Source organism: Leptonotus elevatus, chromosome 14, assembly GCF_054856555.1.
Source record: "Leptonotus elevatus isolate MCC_2025b chromosome 14, RoL_Lele_1.0, whole genome shotgun sequence".
NCBI classification, from domain to species: Eukaryota; Metazoa; Chordata; class Actinopteri; order Syngnathiformes; family Syngnathidae; genus Leptonotus; species Leptonotus elevatus.
This window is the reverse complement of record NC_141252.1, coordinates 8,402,455-8,428,145: the sequence shown is the minus strand read 5'-3', so window position 1 is coordinate 8,428,145 and position 25,691 is coordinate 8,402,455. Positions and strand designations below refer to the sequence as shown.

The 25,691-nt window shown below is 39.5% G+C and overlaps 1 protein-coding gene across 3 annotated transcripts; it reads left to right on the top strand.

Annotated features, from left to right (window-relative positions):
• The first annotated feature begins 183 nt into the window (after positions 1-183).
• Positions 184-24,979, top strand: LOC147162844 (zinc finger protein DPF3-like). 3 transcript variants are annotated; one of them, XR_015097149.1, is made up of 11 exons: positions 184-251; positions 10,192-10,352; positions 11,590-11,697; positions 15,917-16,041; positions 17,578-17,673; positions 17,753-17,813; positions 17,886-17,927; positions 18,004-18,138; positions 19,150-19,263; positions 19,861-20,581; positions 21,725-24,979. XR_015097149.1 is itself a non-coding variant. In XM_086095457.1 (10 exons), exons 1-10 carry the CDS (start codon positions 220-222, stop codon positions 20,034-20,036), a joined length of 1,050 nt encoding a protein of 349 aa, XP_085951583.1. In that variant the 5' UTR covers positions 184-219; the 3' UTR covers positions 20,037-24,979. The 3 variants fall into 3 exon arrangements, 1 of the variants encoding a protein (XP_085951583.1); XR_015097150.1 differs by lacking the exon at positions 184-251 and adding an exon at positions 6,407-6,499; XM_086095457.1 differs by having other exon boundaries at positions 19,861-24,979.
• The last annotated feature ends 712 nt before the right edge of the window (positions 24,980-25,691 follow it).

Sequence of the window (25,691 nt, the reverse complement as noted above, 5' to 3'; positions counted from 1 at the left end):
CTAGTTATACATTCTGTTGCTCAGTCAGTTGTGTAAAATATATAATGTAGGGAAAACCCTTTAAAATTATTTTGACAGTTTACCACCACTAAGCCACGCCCCATCAGCACATACCGCACGTCCATTGGCCAACGAATTCATCCCGAGCTCTGATTGGTCCGTTTCCATAGGTTTCCCTCAGAACTGCAAGACGCCGATATTGCATTACATTGTAGCAAAATGGCGGCTGTCATTCAGAATCCACTAAAAGCGTAAGTAATTTAGACGTTTTGGGGTAAACTGTGACTGATTACTTTATTACCAACTTGCGTGGTACAGCTAGCTGTTCGTGCATGCGAGCCCCGACCGCGAGTGTTCGGCCGCGACGGCTGTCTAATTTCATGTTGGTGTACTTCTTGCATGGCAAAGTAGCCTCGGTATAGTTGTTTTATTTTCACAAGATTTCAACGTGTCGCCTGCAAATGTGACATTAGCTTGCGACGAAACAGTCTTTTCGGAGATTGTCGCCTTCCTCGGCTATATATTTTTAGTTAGCAAAGCAAAGTGTCGACACTGTGCTTCGCTGCTTTCGGACGAATTGAGAGGCGATTTTTTTTTTTTTTTTACTCGCTTGCTTTTTGTCAAGCGACGCGGCGGAATATTAGAGTGACATTCCGAGAGTTCTTTCTACTTTTGCAATTTGTCGACATGTCAACTTTGGCTCGTCGGAGCGCAGACGTGGTCAGGAGCCGGCGAGGGGGGAGGAGGAGGAGGAGGAGGCATTTTGTGTTTGCATGCTTTGCTGGCCAAATCGACCAAAGTGCCAGCACAGACATTGGGGGAAATAAAAGACTGAACATTTCTGCCACAATATGTGCAATTGTTTCCCTGTTTATCCCTTCAATGCTACAACGCTCCACCTTATTTCCTCCATGTATCCTTTGTTCACATAGTGCTTCACTGGTGTACATACAGTCCAGAAAGCAGGTCTGTTTCTTCTTTAACTATGATTATTTGCACACTGAGTCAGTCCATCCTCCTCCTCATCTTCGTGCAACTAAAGCAAGCGTGCTCCACTGTGCCTTTAAGTGGAGGAGTGTGAGAGATTAGCCTGGTCTGGTCCAGGATCCTGGGCCCATCTGTCAGAGAGATGCTCCAACAGGGAGGAAGTGTTGGGCACAAGCAGGAGAACCATCTGCTCCTCCAGAAAGAGGTGCCCCTCTTGCTCCTTCCTTCCTTCCTTAGCCCGGAGCTTGGTGGGCCTCACTACAAGCTCGCCTGTCACCATTGTTGCCCAGTGCTTTTCCACCCTCCTTGTGATTGGATTGGGAATCGAATGCATGCAGCTCACACAACATATGGGATGGATGTGTGTCGTATTCGCCAGTTCACACGTGCAACTATGGGGGAGACGAGCCAGCGACCGTATTTCAACATATAATTTATGGCTGAGTGTGTACAGCCTGTGGCATGTAATGTTTTTGGCCATGTTGTAGGCGCGTTGGGCGCTGTTCTGTGGTCATTCTTTAGCATGACGGACCCCCGCCTGTATTCGCACCGAGCAGGAAATCTCACCTAAATCTGTATCGTTTGCTTGTGCATTTATTGCTAGCTGTGCAATCATCTCTATTTTGTTGGCAGCCGAAAGGCTCAAAGCAGCACTTGATGTTAAGAGCCCAACAAAATCCTTTTAATATTTACCACTTGTGTTTTTTCATGGCTGACTTTGAAGGTGTGCTGGTTTTTAAAGCATAACATTTACCGTGTATTTATTGTTGTCCGGTGTCAATGATAGTGTATGTAGGAGGGCCACGTGACAGGATTTAAAAACAAATCTGTCAAAATGCAAAATCTGGTTGGAAAGGTCACTTGAACCTAAGTACTTTGCAGCAAGAATTTAGAAAATCGGACCAAGTGTTATATAGAAATTGAGCTTTTTGTCGGGAAAGTTTGAGGAATGTTTTTGTGTGATATCGCCTTTAGAAAATGTGGTCAAAAAACAACCTCCATAGAGTAATACGCCAGCATTGTTTTTTGACATTAGCCTTATTTTCCTCCATTTTGTCATCTACTCGGGGAACCCACTTCTCCGATTGGCAGAGCCGCAGACAAGTTTCAGTTAAAAAATATTCACCAATTTTTTTCAGGCCAAAATTCTGAGACGTCAAAATTAGTGTCATGTTTTAAATGCAGACACTTGCTCTAAAAACTCGAATTAACTCGCACAGATGGAAGATTATTGCTGAGAAAAGCAGTGTCGGCAGCAGAATATGTCATGTATGTAAGCAGTCAATAGTTTTTTTTCTGAATGTATTTTGTTATATAGGATTTTATGAGAAAATTGTACGTTAAAAAAAACAAAAACCCTGAGCCTAGTGTTAGGGAGAGGAAGTTGTTTTTTTCGTGAAAAGAGTGTGCAGTTTTTTTGTTTTGTTCTTAGAATAAGCTCGTAATATTATGAGTAGTCATATTTTGAAGAACAAAAAAAGCGGAATGTTGCGAGACTAAATTCTGGTAATGTGCTTTTATGCCAAAACGCCTGTAATGTTACGAGAATATACTGAGGGTTAGTTAGGCTTATAAGAGATACAAAAGACACAAAACATATAAAAAGTCAATTGTATGAAGTTGTTTTTCCAAGAGCAAAAGCACAATAGTTTATTACAAGAATGCTTATTTTTGTGAAAGAGGAAAACCCATGATTAAAAAAAAAAAAGTAGTAATATTACGAGAATGCAGTGTTTTTCCCCAGAGTGGAAAATATTCCTCATCTGAGAATAAATTGTCATAGAATATCTCAATTCCTATGAAAAGTAAACAAGAAAAAGCATATTGGTAGTTTTATTTAAGAAGGAAGAAAATGATGCTAAACGGATAGTCATGTCATAAAGAATGTGTATATGATAAAAGTAATACAAATAGTTTATTTTGAGTGCAAAAAAAGTTGAATTTTTATTAATCGACTGTCATCATATCAATAATTGCATTAAACTGCTCATACTTATGTTGGTGTTAATGTGACAAAATGTCATCCTTCGACAATCATTAATATCCCCAAATAGTTTTTTCTTGTACATTTTTTTCATATACTCTAGATGAACTTTATTGTCATCAAATTGCAATAATATTTAAGATATTACTTAAAAATAATTCAAGTATTTTTCTAGCAATATTTCTCGTCACTGGACCCAATCCTCTTCCGTAGTGTATTTTACCCAAAAATTATTAGTTCTGGTTATACGTTGTTACTATAATGTTAAATGATACATAATGAATTGTTCTAATCTGCCATTATAAAATTGTGGTTTGCGACTTCATTTCACACTATAGTTAGATTTATAATTAGTTGCACTTGACACTAATTGGATGTTGCTCCAGAGGGCCAGCGTGACCTTAGGAAGATTCACTTTAGGGAAATGGTTTAAAATTGGGCTGATTAAGATGGCGCTTTGAATATTAATTGAATAAAACTAAGCTTCTGTTCTTATGGATATTTTTCGTGGGCTAGGATAGGCACGTCGTCCGGCTAGTGACATCACACCGGGCCGATCCAACCCATATGTCGCGTAGGGGTGCAGCGATTAACCGGTCCTATGAGTCCCGTGTGTAGATATTACGGCTTTGTTAAATTGTGACATCATAATGGCGCGATACAGTGTAACCTGTCAATCAGTCCAACAAAGAAAAAACACAGTAGCCAGTGGATGATTTCGTGTTCTTTCTTCGTGGCTTGTTGTTTTACTTCAAGAAGAGAAAATCAAATCGCATTTCTACCAATAAATGTTTAAAATTGTTTAACATTTTCGATGTGAAAAATGCCAACGTACGGATCAATTGGTGCCGAATAACTTCAGATGATGAAATCTGACACAGCAATCAAAATAATATTAAAGAAATTGTTCCTTCTGTCCTCTTGGCTTGTGGCTGGTGAATTGTAACTCATCAGGGGATACAATAGGATTTTTAGTCGTTTTATCTACCACGGCCACCACAGAGATTTTTTTTTTGTCCTTCTGAAGACAGATTGCCGTTTTATTTGGATGGCATTCAAATGTTGTCTTGGTAACATACTAAACATACTAGAAATCTCAACCTCGTCCCACAATAGTATCACTCGTGTTCCTTCATTGGTATTATCGATTCAGTGTCGTTCAAGCAGTCAGTTCAAGGTTTCATTGAAGCAGATCTTTCTATTCGAACCTGATTGTTTTGCAGAACTACTTTTATAGTGCGTATAAATACAGGGAGGGGGGGGGGGGGGGGTGATGATTTACAACAGTTTCGACATTCAAGGTTATGAACGGTACGCGCTGAACTAGAAGAAGGAACGCTCACTTACCGTTCTAGTTTCCATTTTTTAAGTGTTTGTTTTTGTATTTGCTGTATGGTCTGGAAATGTTTGGCAAATAAATCTTTACAGCTACTATCATTATTATGAATGATTACCACCGGTGCATATAAATGTATTTAAAAATTGTTGGATGAAAATCATACTCTAATAAATGTTAAAAAAAAAAAAAAAAAACTTCTCCTGAACAAGTGTTGAAAACATGTACAAAGGCGGAGTAAATTTTACTGAATTGCTGGGATACAGCGTGAAACTCGTTTTCACCCTCTCTGTTGTCACTTTTGTTGTTGTTGTTGTTGTTGTTGTTGGGTGGGGCTTAAAAGGAGATGAGCTATTGCAACCAAGGGTCAGCATGGCTGGGTGGGATATATTGTGGTTGTCTCCAGTTGTTTACGTAGGGTGACCAGATGTGCCGCTTTGGTCGGGACAGTCTCTGTTTTGAGTCTTGGGATCCAAATCCCAGCAGATTTCGCCAATCGCATTTTGTCCCGAGGTTACACCATGTCCCGTCCCGGCATTTCGTTTTTTTTTTTTTTTGTCATGTGTATGCCAATCACACAAGTTGTCAAAGTGATTCATTTGATAAACCCATTTCCTATTTTCTAGTTTGCATTCTCATCTGCATATAACCGCCAGCAGGTATTTTTATTTTTATTTTTTATTTTTTTGGTCATACCGGAATGACATCGACTTCCCGCTTTCGTGAAATGTAGTCCTACTATCCTCTGCGGATGCCGCTCGCCGATTAGACCCAATGCACACTGAGCTTTTTAGGTATATTTCCAATGTTACAATGCAAGGCCGGGTAAACGACACAGCCAGTTTCCAGTAGTTGCCGGGACGGAGCAAAAAAAGTTTGGATAATGGTGACTTGCATTGTCTTGTTTAGCGCTGTTGAACTGTCAACCATAGCATTTAGCATTAGCGATTGAAGCGCCCCCCCGGTCGCCGAATAGGATACGGCGCATGTCGGCCATCTTCCCCCGTTGATGAAGATTGACTGACATTTGGTGAGAATTCATTGTATGTGTCATTTTCAGCCAAATTGTAGCCTCCCGGTTTTGAATTTTGCAAATCTATTCACTGTACTGCAGTGTGTCTACAGTATCTCCACTCTTTAGGCATTTTGTTTGCGGTTGCAGCCGCACTGTGGTGGTAGTAGTAGTACGGCTTAGGTCTGTTATTTTGGGAAATTTTGTATTTGCATGCCAAACTGAAAGGAGCTGCGCTGCCCAGTGGTATCGTGCCTATTTTGAAGTGAGTCATGTATGCTGTTCACCGACAAGTCGGCGACGCGGTGAAATGTGGTCTGGTTCAATCCCGTTCACTGTCGAGCTATGTTTCCTGCGATTGGTTGCGTCGGTGTGGTAGCTGCTGCTTCCTGTGAATGAGCTGCGCACACATTGCAAACGTTGTAAATGAAGTACGACTTGTCGTCTGGGTTGTCGTTGGATGCGTCTCACTGAAGAGTCTCCACGGCAAAGTAGAAATGCAAAGTGACATGCAAAATGAGCGTTGACACATTTGTCACATTACCGGCGCAGCCAATGTAACTGCGGCGGACTGTTGACAGGAACACATTGATAGCGGAGGCCTTACGCTTGGTTGTGTGATTAGCTTTTGTTCCATTTCATGCACACCGCTAACTGTATAATTCGAAGCTTGTGTGTAGCACATGCCACAAGCGGAGCTGGAAGGCTCACTTAACCACACCAAATTGTGACTTAGTTTTGACACAGACAGCAAGAAGAGGCTGTGTGACTGAACTGCTTCATTTGGAATAAAAAAAAAAAAGGATAAAAGGAACACCTCACTGAGTTAGAACAATCCGATCTGTTCTCATGTCAAAATACAAATATCATATATAAAATATTATATATAATATTTTCACTGGAAAAAAATCGCTTCAAAATGTAGCTTAGAAAAAAAAAAATTCACTTGGTGAGTTCTAAATGTTGATCCCGACCAAGTTTGTACACAACTGTGCTGGTCATAAGTTAGAATGGACATGAGAAATGTTGATATTTTGTTGTCAATCATGTTGAGTTTGATCAGTCTACAATATTGTGTTTTCTATGCCTTGAGGCGGATGGACAGCAAACAGCAGATGGGAAAGTCATTCAAGCTCAACTGTGCTACCTGGGGTTGCTGAAAGAAAAAAAATATGAAATGGCAAGTAAATGTACTTTTGTTGCAATTCCGGATATAGTATGAGAAAGTGGAGCGAGACCGCTGGCCGATACCGATTATTAGTAGTCAAGGGGGCCGATAACCGATATTTGAGGCCGATATTTTCACTAAATGGGAAAATATTGGTGTAAAAAAAAAAAATGAAGTTAAATACAACCATAAACAATAGCTTGATAATTTTGTATAGGAAATAAAGTTTTTCAAAATTTCCAAATATGTGAAACAAAAACAGAAGGTGCAGAGCGATCCCAGGGTCAGCAGCATTTCCTATGCAGTTAACTGAAAATGTAAATAGTTCCATGAAGTTAATGTTTTTAAATGGATCAGTTATCGGCCTATCATTCATCAAAAAAGGCCGATGCGGACATATGTCAAAATGCTGAACATCGGCACCGATAAACGGTCCGGCCTATAATTGGTCTATAAGAAAGAATTTCTTGCCATCTCACAATATGTCTTAATTACGATTTGAGATTGACGATGCAATTCAGTTATTGAAGAGGAAGGCTAAAAACAGTGTAGCGTATTTGCATGCATTTGAATGAGTAAAAGGTGAGCAGCTCTGACTCTGTATCCTTTTACATGAACCAGAAGGATCTCCTATTTTGCAGCTGGGGACTCTTAAAGCATCTTGGACCAACCAAAATACTTCTAACTAACCACATATTTGTTGTCTCAACCCATCCGGCAACCCCGCTCCTACTCCTGAAACGCAGTCACTGAGCCTGATTAGTATCCGACGTTCAACTTGAGTGGTCTCAAGAGCTGCTTTCATGTGGCGTGCCCTTTTGAGTGCGCCTTCGAAGCTGAGTCCACTTCAGGGACCATTTACAGCTGGTGTGCGCTTTTGTAAGCTGATATGTCATGTCGCGTTCCATCACTGATGTGTGCTGATGTCGAGGAATGGCAGCGAAGGGCAAAGCTTGGAGTTTGATGTGCATTTTGAGAAAAAAATGTCACATTTAGAGATGCACGTTCGAAGTTTCTTGATTGACTATGTAAAATTGGCAGTCAATTATTATTGTTTTATTATTATTATTATTATTATTATTATTTTAATATTCTTTCTTTCGTATCCCGGTTCTTTATGATTTTGCAGCTTTTTAAGCTTTTTTTTTTTTATGCATTTTTACAGCATACTTACTGGTTGTAATGCCTTTACAAGTGGGAAAGGGGAGCCACTGTCACCAATGCCCTTTTCAGTCGTTCACTGAATTCTGGGAGAGCAGTAAAACGCATGATCGCAAAGAGCGCACTCTTCCAAGAGCTGCTCACTGCCTCAGCTCATTCCCAGGCCCTCACTCTCAAAGGCCCCGCCTCTTAAAGGCACATATCTCACACAAAAGGTGACCGTGCATTTGCTTTCTCAGACCCAACTCTGTGGAACCATCTTCCACAATCTGTTAGAGCTCCCGAAGCCTTGGGCTGTTTTAAACAAAGCCTCGGAACTCATTTATATCGTTAAGCCTTTCTACAGACTTCCCTTTTGATCCCATCTTTTGTGTTATTCTTTTTTTCCAAGTGGATTTCTCCAGCAGTGTCATATTTGCGTCCTCGTCTACGTTTGTCTGTTTGAACCCAATCTGTCTCAATTTTGCATGTTTACGTATTTGTGAAGTGTTTTGTAACTGCGTGTTTTAAAATGTGCTGTAAAAAACCTTACTTATACTTATAGACACTACAATGTATGAAGTATTTTCTTTACATTTTATACTGGTAATTGTTGTGTGTGTGTATTCACATTTGTTTCAAATGTGTGTTTGTGTGTCCGTTTTGCTAAGTTTAAAGCGTTTTCATATGATCTCTTTGTTTGGCGGACTTTCACCCATTACAGATGGGTCTGGAATGTATATAACCACTATCTATTTTGTTGGCCAACTCGCATGAATGGATGCACTAAAATAATATTGGGCCACCACATACATGCGGTTCAGCAGGAAAAGCAAAGCTGAAAACAAGTCTCCGAATATGCAAATTTGTTTTCAACATTGCTTTTCCTCCCGTTTTACTTTAATTTAATGTTTCAGCCCCCCCCCCCCCCCCCAACATATTCTTGGGTTAAAAAAAAAGTATATATTTATATTTTTTCCATCGCTCTTTATTGGGCCTCAAACATACATGGATTTCACTAATTGCCGGCCGACCCATTCTAACCCCCGCAAATCCCCTTTATACTTCACCATCCTCGATTATTATTGTTGTTGATTTATAACATGCATTCTAGGGCAGCAGCTCACGATTATTTTAATAGTCGATTGTGTCGATTTAATCAATGAATCAGATAAAGCAAACGTTTTAATTTCCATCTCAGGACATTATTTAATATGAACAGTGCAGAATATATAATAAAATTATGATTCGTCACTGGTTTGGCCTGTGAGATGTCGGAAAATAGGCAAAAATGTTGATCATTGTTTTCCAAAGTAAAAACTTTTGATTTAGATTTTTTTTTTATTCAACACAAAGATAATCAGTCTTGTTTTATGGAGGACAGAAATTGCCGATTTTTTTTATTATTATTTTATTTTTATTTTTTTACTGAATATTTGCTGTTGAGGCTGAAATTCAGAGGATTAGTTAAATAAATAAATAAATAAATATTATTAAATTATTTTAAATTTGTATAAATAAATATAGCATATAAAAATCAATATATTTTTTACCGTATATTATATTTATAAATAATATTAAAATGATTATTAAAAAATTGGCAGGTCTGACTGTAATTGGTCCAATAGTATATTTTTTGCATCGTATCGTCTTCAAATCTCAGTGTACCTGTGACTGTCCACTTGTTCCCCGCGGCCTCACACACTGTGGCTTTGTCCGAGCCACCATGTATCAGGCTTTTGTGCGGACAGCATTCCTGACACGACTGTTCATCTGCTGCACATTGTCTTGTCAGGAGCCAGGGCTGGAGGCGGAGAGAGAGGGGGGTGAGCGCAGGACAAGCGAGCCTCCCGCCTCCCCAGGTCCACTTAACGATTCCAGACTCGATTCGCAGCCGTCAGCTCATTAGTTTGCCTTCAAAATGGCTGTCTTCCTCGTGTTGTAATTGAAAACACGTGGCAGGAGCTCATTATGCTACGGCCGTGCAAAGATGCCATGTTGCAACTAGGACGACCGGTGGCCATGGTTTGCCCCGTCGGGCTCCCCCACTAGACAACAGACGATTGGTACCTATTCACGAGCCCCAGCGTTTACCCCTCCATCTTTGACATAGTTAAATTAGAACCTGCCCTTGTGCGCGCGCCACTCGGCCGAGATTAATTAAGTGGGCTAATTACCATAGCAGGCATGTGGCAGAGATTGAGGGTTTGACTGTGAAATATCCTTCGCCATCCCACTCTGAATATTAACACTGAAACGCTGAGGGACAGCCAAAGTCTCAGTGGTGCTCAGGAAAGTGGAACTAAATCTGAGGAGTCTTAACTGCTCTCTTGTCGCAGGAGACACTTCATATAAGCCAGACGGGAAAGGAGCCAATAACACGCATGATAAATGGTCATTTTTCTATGGGCAGGAATCGCGCAACCAATTTGTAATCCGTAGCTCAACAGGAAACAATTTGTCCTTTTCACGCTAGTCATTAGCCATTATTCTTTCAACTACATGGTTCTTTGAAACATAAATATTTAAATGAACTTCAATATCTTTCTGCAACTGCTCGTCAGGTTGGGTGACCAGTTTTATAAGGACGCCATTGAGCAGTGCCGCAGCTACAATGCCCGCCTGTGCGCCGAACGCAGCGTGCGCCTGCCATTCCTGGACTCGCAAACCGGCGTGGCACAGAACAACTGCTACATATGGATGGAACGCCATCACCGCAGCCCAGGTGGAAACACGCACACACACACACACTCTACTAACTAACAATTACTGAAATAATGATTGCGCTTGAGGTCATCTTTATTCATAACATCCGAAGACGTCATAAAACCAGATTGTCACTCAGTGGAGCTCAAATTTCTGCCAAAATCCCCAAACATGTCTGACATCTCTGGGTGAATAAATCGTGCTGCAGTTAGCAGGTGTGCATTGCCCCGATGCAAGTGGACCGTAACGGCTAAATTGAAATTTTTTATTCAAATCCTTGGAACTGGATGATAATTTAATTTGATAAAATAATCCAATTGCTGTAGTTTATGCACTGCTTACACTAACAACATGGCTGTGAGATCTATATAGTATTCCGAACAAGATTTTTTAAATTGTATTTTTTAATACTCTTTATAACATAAGACAAAGATAATGACATTCAACATTAAAGTTCCTTTGATGCCACACATTTTTTTTTTAAACGTGCGATTAACGACCACCCCTCACTTGGAAAGCCTTACTGGAGGAATTCCAGTCGCAACGCAGCAGACACGTCCACATAAAAATTTAGCAGGAATGCATTTCATAATAATGCATATAATTGGTGGAGATTGGGGTCAAGTTGTATTTTACATTTTTTTAAAATGCAGAATTTCACAAGTTACTTCATGTTAAAGATGAGATAACTCTTAATATGAAAAGAAAAATGTACTGAGCTGTCACCCGTTTTTTTTAAATGTAGTTATGCCATCTAGTGGCAGAAAAATGACCAACACAAATCAATATCACCCGTTTTTGTTTTTTGTTTTAACTCAATTTTATGAATTATTATGAAATTACTGTATCAATGACTAAAAGATGCAGCCGTATTTCTATTATTTTAACATTTTATTCCCACGTTTGTTAACAAGAGTATGAAAACTTAGGAAAAAAAATGTATTGTACATTTTATTGTAGATATAAAATGTGTGAGTTAACTATTGAAGTCATGCGATTAATTACGATTAAAAAGTCACCTGACACCCTTGGTAATAAAATCAGCTGATTACGTGTTGATTTTTCTATTTGTTGTAAAACATCCAAAAAAACAAGAGTATTGGAAAACAGTCAAATGTGAGTTTTGATCAATTGTGTTAACGATTTGTGGTTTCACCCACGCGGCAAACATTTGCTGTCTCCAGAATTCTTAAACGCCACCACCAAAAGTCAATAGACTTGTTGCTAAGTCACGTTTTAAAAAAAATATGATGCAGGGGTGGCGGCCGGGCAGATGTACACGTATCCGGCCCGCTGCTGGCGAAAGAAGAGACGGCTGCACACCGCCACCGACCCCAGCCTGGGCATCTTTGGTCTCAAGCTCGGTATGTTTGCCGCCTGCCGCCATGCGCTTCCTCTGTCTCTCATATGCGATTTTCAATCACGATTGTGGAATCATCTCACAAAAAAATCCCACTGTAGCTTTTGCATCAGAGTGGACGCCAAAAGCGGAAGCCCGTCATTTTTCCACATGGCCACGTTTACTCGTGTTTTGTGTCGAGAACACCTAATTCGATTTAGCTCTGCCGAGAGCTCCGCTGCAGAGGGTATTTAATAATGCATGTTATGGAATAAAGTCAGGCCTTCTCCCGGGTGCCTCTTGAGATGTTACATTGACCCTGCTCCTTGATATTGTCCCGCTATTTACTCCCGCTTGGTTTTTAGCGCTAGTAACTGTCTTTTATCTCCTTGTGTGTCTTGCAAGCAGTTTCTTAGCTCAATTAACTTGTTTGTGCTGTCCAAGGCTTGCAAACCCGCCGGGACGTTTCACTAACATAAACATTTAATTCCAAATATTATGGTATCATTTCACTGTGTATCAACTATATCCCTTTCATCACAGTTTATTTCCTGATTGTTTACTTCAACAATCTGTACGTATAAAAATAACAGTGATAGTGCACGTGCTGTACGTTGAGGTAGTTGCTGGTTTCCTTATTGATTTTTGCTCGTGGCTATTTATTGATAATCTAATTGATCCCTTGCTGATGGTTAGAAACGTATGCGTTCACATTTCAACATGGATTTAGAAGAGGAAAAAATTATCCGCATGCAACTCAGTTGAAAAACAACATAACTTTTTCATAAAATCTTCAACTATTATATATTACTCTTTTTTTCCTTTTTTTTTTTTTACATAAAAAAAACATTGATAGAAAGGCGACAATAATCTAAAATTATTTTGTCGCATAATCATCAAACAAATTTAAACATCAAACATGACCAAAGTAAACATAAAATGCAGAGGGTGGCAGTGTGACGATGGTCTGGGGCTGCTTTGCTACTTCAGGAGTCAGGACTTAGGACTTGGGTAACTTGCTGGATATGAGAAGTCTACACACCCCTGTTCAAATGGCAAGTTTTTGTGCTATAAAAAACGAGATCAAGATCAATCATTGGCAAACTTTTACCATCTTGACCTATAACCTTCTTAATTGAGAACCAAATGAAATGCAACCGCGATAATGTTTGCAAACGTTTTTCTAACTGGGGATGTGGCTATGTTGAGAATTAATTTCACGTTAAATGGTAACGAGTAAGTTATTCAGACTGCCTGTGTAACCTCAAATAAAGTCCAGATGTTCTAGTAGACTTTTCTTGACACTTTTTTTGGGGGGTGGGGGGGGGTCTTTCTACACAGACTGCTATTCGGAACTGTATATAATTCCTACCACCTTGACTCGGCAGCTGAAGAAAAACAGCCATTGATTGGGACACCTCTATGCTTCACTGACTAATATTTACATGCAGTCAATATTTGGCTTAAAGTCAAAATTCCAGTTTTCCCGAACATTCAGGAAAATCCGTTTTAAATGCGCGAGTTATTCCCGTATACATCACAATTGCAATACACCAATTGAAATACTGCCCGGACAACATCATGACGCAAATGATGTCATTTCCTCTTCTTACTTTCTACCGTCAATAAATTCATCTCACTCGCCTAATAAATGCAATCAGTTTCTAAAAGTGTGGTTCTGTGCTGTGTCTGAATTTCGCCATGTTTGTTTATCTCTACTTGCGTATATCTGGTGGTTTGTGCACCAGACACACAGGCTTATATACACGCGTATACTTGTATATACAGACTGTGACGTTTTTGCCGCAGAGACAGAAAATCATGAACTTGTCGCAGCAAAATCAGTTTATTCAACTTAGGCACACTTAGCAGGTGGCAACGTAAGATGGCCGCCGTGCATGCAAGTAGTTCCTGAACTCAAACGATCAACATTCATTCCAAGTTTATTAGAAATGTATTTACATTTATTAATATATTTTAAATTAATTCATATTAACTCATTCACTGCCATTGACGGCTATAGACGTCAAAAATTCATTATTCATACTATTTCTATTAGTTTAATATTTTTTTCCACTTTTGTTAACAAGAGTAGGAAAACCTAGAATTTTTTTTATTGTACATTTAGAACAGATATAAAATTTGTGATTAATTGTGAGTGAACTAGTGAAGACATGCAATTAAATACGATTAAAAATGTTAATCGCCTGATGCCATTTTTAATAATGTTTTCTTCTTTTCTTTTTAATTAAGAAAATAAATTACAATTAAAAATGTTAATCGCCTGTTGCCCCTAATTTTTAATATTTTTTTTTTTTTTATGAATTCATGGCAGTGAATGAGTTGATGATCATAATTACATTTATTAATACATGAATTTGAATATTCGTTATTATTAATTCAATGTCGTACCCCATGTATAGCCCAGACATGCCGAAGATGGGAGATTGTTGTCACATGTTACTAGTGAATACTTGCCAGCAATTGGCCCAGCTCCTTCCATGTTACTGTGGGCCTCCCTGTTTAGTTTTCTTCTCTTCCTCTCTTTTCATCACTTTTGGAGTGACGCCCAACTCTTGCTAATGTCACTGTTGTGCCATATTTTTTCAACTTGATATCTGTCTTTAGTTACGTAGTACGTTTGATGTCTCGGAAAATTCACAACTCTCAAGTTCATCTGAGGGTTTGTCCATTTCATGGTTTGTAAGTCAAAACAAACTGGAGAGATAGCGTCTGAACTCTGCCTTTGTTTCCCAAGCACATCTCATTGTTGCTTTTTGTTTTCCACTGAGACATCCCCCCCCCTCCCCCTCGACTGCCCCCACCCCAACTGAGTGCTGTGTCAGGGAGAGCCCAGCAGAGGCGACACGCGCACATTGATTTCACTTGTCATTCGGGATGCTAAGCACGCTGCGCATGTGGCCAGAAGTGGATCAGCACAAGCAAGCCGGCAAAGTTGCGCTCGGGCGGGCGAGCGAGCGAGCTTACTGTCGTGCTGATGGCGTGGTAGCGACTTGGGCTGCATGCACAATCAGCCTCCGTGCTGCAGGCTGCTGCCGGCTCTATTTTTAGCCCACCGGCTCCCATGGGTGAGTAGCGAGGGAGGGGAGGTGGGCCCCTGTCTCGTCGCGGAGAGTTGAAAGTCAGACACAATGGTGAGGGGCTGCAGAGGAGTTGTGTGTCTGCTCCTCACCTATGTAGCCTTCTGTCGCTTGTGCTGCAGGAGGCATGTCAGGTGAGAGGGGGGAGGGGGTGGGAGAATAGAACGACAGCTGAATCTGATCTGTCCTCCTCTCCAACATCCATGACACATCTGCATCGCCATCAACTGTGGCGAAGAGACTTTTCAAATCAGATGCACCATGTCGGTCTCCAAGCTTCTTATTCATTCTCCACCTGCCTCCTCCTACACACTTTTTTTGTTGGAGGCGAGTTCTGGATGATGTGCTCAAGTCCAAGTGATGTATCTCCGGGGTCCCCGAGCCAGCACAATATCCAAATAGTGCAACATTATTGACAACGCCTTTTCTTCTCGGTTGTGAAAGTGGCGGCTGTGACTCACATTTGTGTTGCAAGGGAAACATGCACAATAGCAAACAGATGCAAGAGCAAATTGATACTTGCTTTTTTTTTTAAGTGGCGCGCAGCTGAAAGAGAAGATGAACAGAAACATGCAGTGTGAAAACTAGTGCTGTCACTATCGAATATTTTTAGAATCGATTAATCGACTTATCGGATTCATTTTAATTCTATCCATCCATTTTCTTAGCCGCGTATTCACCGCACACAGACAAACAACCATTCACGGCCACAATCACGCCTAGGCACAATTAAGAGTGTTCAATTAACCTGCCATGTATGTCTTTGGCGTGTGGGAGGAGACCGGTGTACCCGGAGAAAACCCACGCCGGCGCGGGGAGAACATGCAAACTCCACCCAGGAAGACGCGACGGCCAGACTCAATCTCACGTCCTCTGCACCGGGAGGCGGACGTGCTAACCAGTCAGCCACTGTGCCAGTTTTATTCATTTTAATTTTGCATTCAAATGTATTACAAAAGCACCCCCCCCCCCCCCCATTACTGTTTATTAATCGTGTTTGGTACTTAATTTGTATTTTTATAGTGATTTAAAAACAAAACAAAAAAAACCGCACACAATTTAAGATTAGTGTGAAAACTGAGTTGCAGTTTGGATTGTTCTTCACATGTTGCTGTTTTTTTTTTTTTTTTGGGGTGGGGGCAGATAACAGCCTCATGGCCAAGGACACATTGCCCACCCAGAGCACAACGTTAGAAGCTCTGCTAAGAGGCGAAGGTCTCGACAAGAGGAATTCCAGGAACGACGAGGAGAGTTTGCTGGAGATCCAGGTGCTTTCTTTCACATTAATCTGCTGTGCGCTTGTGTAATTTTGTATTTATTTATTTATTATTTAGCCGTAGCTCAACTTGACAACAGAGCTCTAAACATCCCAATTTACAAAAGGTGCACAGCGTTCTGCCAAAATCAACCCTCGTTACGGTTGAGCAAAAAATACAAAAGTGAGGGTGGTGTAAGCTGCCAAGGAAGAATCCTTTAAATGCCGGCAAGAATCGAGATAAAGGAGATCAAAAAGTCACTTTCTCTTTTCTTTTCCACAACAGCAGCTCGGCTCTCTTTTGGGCAGTCACTTTTATTTCACTTTAAAATCAAATAGCAGGAAACGCATTCCATTGAATGCTTTCAGTCAGTGGAGCAAAATAGTCCAAATCCACAGGTAGTTGACACCTTCCTCAAAATGGCTTATAATTTCCTATTTTCTTTTCTTTTGAAAATAATAGATTGTATGCACCGCCACTAGTCTAAACACCACTTTCTAATTGAATATTGGGTTTGTGGAATATGAATGAAGCAGCAAAATCCACCAATTTTTATTCATCTCATGGGCGGCCATTTTCTTACTTGCTGTCAACTGAAAATGACATCATAGTTGCTCAGGTAATGACCAATCACGGTTCAGCTTGTGAACGTCACATGACTAAACTCAGATAACAGGTGAGCTGTGATTGGTCATTCCCTGAGCAACTGTGATGTCATTTTCACTCAACAGCAAGTGGCAAAATGGCCGCCCCCTGAAATATTAACTCATTGACTGCTATAGACGTCAAAAATTCATTTAACCTATTTATATCAGTTAAACATTTTTTCCACTTTTGTTAACAAGAGTATGACGACCTAAAATTTTTTATTGTACATTTAGAACAGATATAAAATTTGTGATTAATCGTGAGTTAACTAGTTAAGTCATGCAATTAATTACGAAAAATTTTAATCATCTGACGCCCCTAATATTTAATATTTTCTTCTTTTTTTATTAATTTAAAAAAAAAGTAATTTTTAGTTTTTATAAACTTTTCTTTTTTTCTTAATAAAAAAAGAAAAGATTATTAAATATTAGGGGCATCAGGTGATTAATTTTTAATCATAATTAATCGCGTGACTTTCCTAGTTAACTCATGATTATTCACCAATTTTATACAGGTTTTAAATGTACAATAAAAAAAAAATCTAGTTTTTTTCACAAAAGTGGGAAAAAAAATTAAACTAATAGAAATAGTTCAAATGAATTTTTGACGTCTATAGCCGTCAATGGCAGTGAATGAGTTAATCAGAATACCATGTTTAGACTTGCGGGGCTGCATCGAACATATTGTAAAGAATTTTGGGAGGACGACTTCCCCGTAAAGCCTCGTTGATCCGTCTCTTTATCCTCCGTAAACCTCCATCAAGCCTGCAAATAATGCTAAACAATTTCCACTCTCAAAAACAAAATCCTGTATTTCAATTCCACTATAATCTTAAGCAGACCAAAAACAACTTGTCTGTTGAAACGGCATCATCCTCGCGTCTCATCTTTCTCACGTCAGAGAGTCCTCGAAGCAGACGCGGCAGAAGATGCTTTCAATGACGACGACGACTACGAGGCGGACACTCCCAAGAGGAGACACCGGGGCAAAGGAAGAGTAAGTAATTAGATTACAAATCGATACTTTGAATAAATGCAGCTCAAGGTTAAGCGTGTGGTTTCATGTTTGTTTCTAGGGTCGGGGTTCAGGCCGCAGGAAGGCTGACCTGGATGATGACAAGCCATACGTCTGTGACAGTAAGTACACGTTGCACTTCCAGGACACGGGAAACACTCGCTTAAGGCTCTTTTCTTCATTTTCTCTTCCAGACAGATACAAACAAAGGAATAATTCCAAATCAACAACCTCAGGTAACTTAGTTTATTAACTACGGTGTCGTTGCAACTTAATGTGGGTGTAGATTGAAGAGACGAGCGCGTGTTACAGTCTATGCGAAGCGCTACAGGAGCCGCACGGGGCTAAGCTACCACTATACCAATTCCCACCCTGCCGAGGAGGACCGAGCCGGGGGGAGGAGCTCTGTGCCGTCTCCTTCCGTACAGCCCGCTGACAGACACAAACGTAAGAACCCACTGCATGTCGTTGGCCAGCTTTGCCTTTCAGTGCTCAAGCGTTCAGCAAAAAAAAAAAAAAAAGGATTCATGTGTTTATCTTTATTCTGGTGTTTTTTGCCATTTGCATGTCCTCTGGCGTTCCACAGGGAACCAATGGGAGCAATATTATTGATAGTCTGCTAATTACCTGCCAGCTCTTAGTCACTATTGTAACAATCAGAATGTCTGCCGATAGGATTTCATCTGTTTTGGTTAGGATGTTTGAGGTTGGTATAGTTAACGAAGGCTAACACAATACCTGAAACTAAAAAAAAAAAAAAACAATGTTAGATGTAGATACAGTTAAATATTTCATCTTGAATTATTACAAAGTGACGTATTTGCATATTTTACTGAATAGTTTCCCCTTCACACTTATAAAGATGTGAATGCTCTTTTTCCACGATCCTTTCTGTTTTTTTTGTTGTTATTTTTCCTTAACTCATTTGCTCCTAAAACCTATAAAAACTTTCTATTTTAAATATTGTCCCAAAAACGTATTTATAATTTTTTTTTTATGCTAGAGCATACAGAATGCTTTGATACAGCTTCTGACATGAAGAAGTCGCTTAAAGCAATGATAGTTATTACAAAAAACGGCCAGCAGGTGGCATCAGAGTATAACAAACAAAGCCGTTTCCCCCCACTGTTGTAAACAGATTTGTGAATAATGAGGAAACTTGGCTTATATTCTAATGCTAATTGCTGCAAAACGGATACAAATATACTTTTTTCCCTGATGAAAAAAGAGACTCGAATCTTTCCATGTTTTTGAGCGAAGGGGGTTGCTTCAGTGAAAATGGCTGCGGGTAATAAAAAAAGCGAGTTGACTTTGTGACGTGGAAGGATATGTGAATAACTTGTCATGATTAATCAATGTCATGTGTCATGGTGAAATTCTTGCTCAAGTTGTTAATACTTCTGAGGATCCGAATTAAATGTTTTTTTTTTTTGTTTTTTTTTTAAACATTTCTCTCAGGTCCAAAGGCTCCACTTGGGACCAGGATTCCCAACAGATACTGTGAGAAATGTCAAAACGGCAACAAGAAGTTCATGAAATCTGGCGCCCCCTGCACAGCCTGCCAATGCACAAGTGAGTTAGCGCATTTGCTGCTCTGCTTATCATAAGTCCGGCTTCTCTTCTTTGTCATCACTTTCTATGATGACACCACACACACACACACACACACACACACACAACCCAGAGGTGTCGCATAAAAATAAATAAATACAAATAAATAAATAAATACGTAATTAAAAATATACACACACATTTTTTATATATATAATTACAAATATATACACACACACACACAAAAAAAAAATATATATATATGTATATATATATATATAAAACCCCTTGTAGAGATAAGTGTTAATTCAAGTTACTGTTTTAGGACAGTAGTTTGTGGTGTGTTTACAGTTTACAGGCTATTAATATAAGCAGAGACATTTTTAGGGTGGTGTCAATTACTTGTGTAATCAGCAGGGCTATATCAGTAATAGTGGGGGGGGTTACTGTATGTCATTTATAACTCTAGAAATGTCTAAAGATTTAATCGTGGTATTGAAAGCCTTAATATATTTACATTCAACTTTCAATTGTTCAAAGAGTCTCAAGGGAAGTTTTAGCCCGAGTTGGAATCGTTATGATCGGACTGATTTTGCTCCTCTTTGTCCCGCGAGCCAGCTGACGGCGGCGAGGAGAAGGAGGACGGCGGCGGCGGCAACGGCAACGTGGGCGGCGCCGAGGAGCTGTTCGCCACCACGTCGGAGAGCGACGCCTCCACCTTTCACGGCTTCGAGGATGACGAGCTGGAAGAGCCCGCCGCTAACAGCAATGGATTATCCAGCCGACACAGATAGACACTAGCCTTTTCCATCTGCAAAAAAAAAAAAAAAAAGAAGAAAAAACATCTGGATTCATCTCTGGCAAAAATCTGCTGCTTCTTTTTTTTCTTTCTTTTTTTTTACTTTTTGTTTGAAAGCACAACGTGATCGCTTCAGGACAAAAAAATATATATAAGTTGTATTTTATCTACTGGACGTTAATTTATGACATTTTATTTATGAATATCTATAAATTAAGTCAACTAATGACTTGCAAAACTCCCCCCCCCCCCTTTTTGGAACAGAAGGAGCATATTAATGTGTGAACAAACAAAAACAAACACTGGAGCAATCCAAAATTTTGAACAAAGTAACCTTTCAATGTTTGGAGGCTTTTTGAATGTCATTTAAGAGCCTTGACTGGATCTTGCCGAAGGATCTTGCTCGGACCTTGTTGTGCGCCGTGACTCTGGATTGTACTTTGAAACATGAAGGAAGCAGGCAACGGCGCAAGCCAATGTTTGCAGATGAAGGAGTCTATTTATTTTCTTTATGGACACGAGCCGCTTAGTGAATGAAAGGTAAGCTGACGCGATGGGAAATAATCAGCCTGCTCGTACTCTATGCATTTTTTTCCCCTCTTTACTTTGTCCACATTTTCATCAAGGGATACATAAAATTCAATTTAGCTTGTCGGCAAAAAAAAAATCATAAATCATTTTGCGACATAAAAGGCATTACAGTGTAGTCGACTAAAACAGGATTATTGGAATGTTACTATTCTTGTAATATGATTTTTTTTGTCCTAACATTCTTTACTTATAATGGGACTTAAGTCCTATCCTTAATTCTCATACATATATATATATTTTTTTAATAATAATAATAATAAAAGCACTGTATTATTGTTTTTTCTTATCACTTCAAAACAAGTAGAGACATTCGATACCACTTTTTTTCAGTCCGATACCAGTAAGTACTCAGCTCTTTAACGATACCAAATACTGATACCACTTGTACTTTTCATACATAAAAATTCCCCAAAAAACAATGTCAATTTTAACGAAAGACCTATATGTTCCAATTTAGCACTTTTCTTCAAATTACATGAAATTAATGGCAATTTTCCTAATCTTCTAATTTCCATATCCTGATAGTAAAACTGCCACAAAGGAGGATGCTGATATTGGTAGTACCAATACCTTGAAATAAGGCCAGGCACTGAGCTACTACAGCCTCTTGTTAATTATATAACAACTTTTCTCAACCCCCCCCCCCCCAAAATATATATTTTTTTTAAATCTTGAAAATATGACTATTCTCATACTCAGACTTTGAAGGATTTAATAAATTAGTCTCATAACAACTTGTTGTTTTATTATTATTAATAATAATTATTAAGTATTATTATTATTATTATTTTAATTACTCTGTAAAAATAAAACTTTCCTTCAAGTAACAACTTTTTTCAAACTCACCTATTTGCTGCTTTTCCCCCAAGTCGATAGCACTATCCAATATAAAAATACTGCTTTGGTGCCATATTGTAGCCAATGATCTGTACAGAAGTGAGGAGGGTCAGGTTTTTTTTACACCATCTTGTGGCTCGAGGCAATTACAAAAAAAAATTTGGGTAGACGTTAAATAATCTTTTTTGGGCTATTGCAGCTCAGTGTATTCAAGGAAATCCAAGGTTATCCTAACTTGACTTTCCTGTGTTGTAGGAGCACTCGGCACAGGAGAATCAGACATAGTAAACGTGAGGATTTAACGAGCCTTCCTGAATTTGGGCCTAAACGCACGCGACGAGGAGCAGACGGTCCAACTTGTGACTTCCTGACCATGTGAAGAGCTGATCTCGCCACGCTGAAAACTGTTGGGTCAAAAAGGGACCGACCAACTGCCGCTTGGAATTTTGGGGGTTATTCATTCAATCCAAAAAAAGTTGGGTCAAATAAATAACCTTAAACACCCTCATTTTTGGAGTTGTTGTGCACAAAACTTTTTTTTTTCCTTTTTGGGCTGTGTAGTGAGACTGTTGTCACCTTTACGGTCAACCTGAGGCAGACGTGTGCATCTCATCCACTCTAAAAACAGTTGGGTCGCAAATTACTTACCAAAAAGGGACCAACCCAAATTTGGGTTGGGCTATTTACTCTAGTTGGGTAAAATAAGCCACTACCCACAAAATAACCCAATTTTGGGGTTGTATGTACAAAACCACTTTTTTGGGTGGAGGTGGGGGTTATTTAACCCAACTTTTGAGGTTTAATAATAACCTAACTAATCCGAAAAAATTGGGTTATTTGTTTAACCAAAAAGTTAGGTCTTAGGAGAAAGCCACAAAACCCAATTGTTTGGATTTCATGTACAAAACAACCCAATGTTTTTTTTTGAGGGGGTGGCAAATGATTAACCCACAAAAGATTTTTTTTTTTTTGCATATATAAAACTGTCTTTTGTGTGTTTTATATTGACCTAACTTTTTGGGTTAAATAAATAACCCAACTGAACTGAGAAAGTTGGGTTATTTAAAATGTAGAGTCAAATGAGTAACCCACAAAATAACCTTTTTTTTTTTCCTTTTTTTTTGGATGGGGCAGTTTGGTGGGTTATTTGACTCATCATTTTTTTGTTGTTAAATAAACGACCCAGCATTTGTTTTTATTTATTTATTTAAACCAAAAGCTTGGGTTAAATGAAGTGCGCAAATCCAAGCATTTGATGCCCACTAGAGTTTAAATAACCCAAGAAGTTGGGTGGACTCCTTTTTGACCCAATTTGTGTTATTTTTGACCCAACGTTTTTTAAGTGTGTTCCTTCGCCGATATCCGTGCCAATGGGTTTGTTGAACTCATCGTTCTCACTAAATATATACAAAGCCCAAAATGTGGGTGTTTTGAACAAAAATAACTATAGAAATGGAGTTGTCCTGGGTCGCCAATTGGGGGTCTGTCCTTATCTGACCCATAATCGGGTTATTTTTGACCCAACGGTTTTAGAGTGGGACTTTGGATCAGAGCCAGCCTCACCGAGGACTACAGCAAGACTAACGAGAAGACCTTTGGACTTGTCGGGCCTGGACAAACCAACCCCCCCCCCCCCCCTTGCTTTACTCCTGCCTGTCCGCTCGTGCCGTGTGATTGCGTGTGATCCGATGTGACACTAAGACGTCATTACCCTCATCACTGTGCCAGCCTGCCGCTCTGCACTGCAAACCAGCTCTGACAGCCATAGCCATCCCCAACACCCCCATCAACCTGATTGGACCAATAGACCCTCCCCGCAGCCATAGAGTTGGTGCTTAACGCCACCACGAATACAAGCTGACCTCTGAACCTTTCTGCTCATTGCTTGACTTGAATCGCCACGCCTCCTCGCTCCGCTTTTTTTTTTCTTTCTTTCTTTTTTTTTTGCGTGAGCGATCGCGGGGTACCGCTGGCCACCAAACTACTCAGGCATCCTTCATTAACACTCTGCTGTTGATTGTTCAGCCTTTTGTCGTCACAGGCCAGCATCATGTGATTGTATTGAGCTGGCACGGAGGGACAATAACGCCACACACGGGTCCCATGATGAGCGCACAGTAACAGGAACGCTGGTAAAACGCATGCAATAATTCCGTTGATGTGCGAGCATGTGTGCGCGTTCGAGGAGAGAAGGCGCAGTAGTTGTGGTCTTTGTCATTATGCAATGAAGGTATCAGTTGGGGATGGGCATCTGACATCATTCCTCGATAGTTTTAATGAAGACCATCTATTATTTATTAAAAAAAAAAAAAAAGAACTTTGTCCGCGTTATATGATGGCTCGTCATAATTGTACACTTTCCCCCAAGATTTTTATTTTTGTAACTACAAACTTCAATCTGTAACATTGACTCTTTTTCATACTTTTTTCTTGGAATAAATTATTCTCAAAAAATAAGACCCCATTCTTGCAATTTTAAGCTTCCTCATAATTTTATTCTCAAAATGACTTATTCTACGGTTAATGCAACTTTTTTCTTTTTTCTGACTTTCCACCCAAAACCAATTAAAATAATCAGTTTTTTTTTTTTCACTTTCGACTATTACATTACGACTTCATAATCTTTTTTTTCTTTTCAAAATAACAATTCTCGGAACTTTGGCTTTTTGTATTACATTTCTCTCAACATTTAGATTTTGTTCTTGTAATCTGGACTTTTTTCTTATTATTAAAAAAAAGAAGTTATTCTCCTATTTTCATAACACAATTGAAAAAATATTCGCTGAACTTCATTTTTCTTGTAATGTTTGATTTTTTTTCCTTTCACAGTTCAACATCTTTCTTTTTATTTATTTATTTTTATTTTGCGCCCCCCCCCCTCCCCCCCCCCCCCCCCCAATACTGTAGCATTCAATTGTGCACTCTATTTTGACACAATTCCTAATGTCCGATGAATAGATGTCCATCCCCTGAAATGCATTATGTCCTTGTGCTTAAGTGTCACTTCCGTGTCAAGGCACCCTCCCACCCCCACCCCCACCCCCACCCTCACCCCGCCACGGTCATCTCCCCATGTGTGTTTATTCAGCAAGCCGAAAGCCAACATGCAAGAGCTGCTTCGACGTTACCTGCTCTAAACGAAGAGACTCGAGTGTGGTGGCCAAAGTCCTCCGCATCAACTCCTGAATGCAAAATTCATCGTTACCTCGACCAAGACACAGCAATAGCGCCCCCGAATCCCCCCGCGCCCACCCCATGCCCACCCCATGCCCACCCCATGCCCACCCCATGCCCACCCCATGCCCCCTGGTGCTGTGTGAAGGGCAGCGATGGAAGTGTATGCGTGCGTGTGTTTGTGTGATTATGTTGGGAATGGAGCCAAGAGGAGATGAAACGGACAACACACAGTGGTTGTTTCATCCTCTGCTGTAAATACATGTCAAAATGGACACAATGAAGTTCTTTGTTAAACTATTTTTATTCTGGAAAAATAAAAATAAAAAATTGCAATATTTTGTCTTCTTTTTTTCTTTTCTTTTTTTTAAACAATAGCACAATTTCACAATGCTCTACATTTGCTTCTGAGAGGTCATGCTTTCATGTAACAAAATACTGAAACCGATTTATATAATACAGTAACCAGATCATTCAATTCTACCACTAAAATGAAATTCCCCCACTCATGTTGAGTATGAAAACCTAGAATTGTTTTTTTTAGAACAGATATAAAATTTGTGATTAATCATGAGTCATGCAATTAATTACAATAAAAAAAATTAATCGCCTCTTGCCACTAATTTTTAATAATCTTTTTTTAAAATTAATTTATGGCAGTGAATGAGTTAAGTAGTGTTCGGATTTCAAGGTAAGGCTTCAAACTTGGGTTAGTCTTTCAAATTAGGGTTTGAAACTTGGGTTTGGGTTTCAAAGTATGTTTTTAAACTAGTTTTAAAGTTTCCAATTAGAGTTTCAGATTTGAGTTAGGGTTTCAAAGTCATTTTTCAGGGTTGAGTAAGGGTTTCAAATTGGGGTTTTAAACTCAGGTTCGGGTTTAAACAAGGGTTGGGGTTTCAATTTTTACTTTGGTTGTGCAAAACATAACTGGCACTCATCTGAGCTCACAATGTGATATTCTCTTCTCAAACAGTACACAGCCCCTGACCATTTATATGAAGAAAACTAGTATTCCACTTTTTCGTTGCGCCCTCTGGTGGAGAAGAAA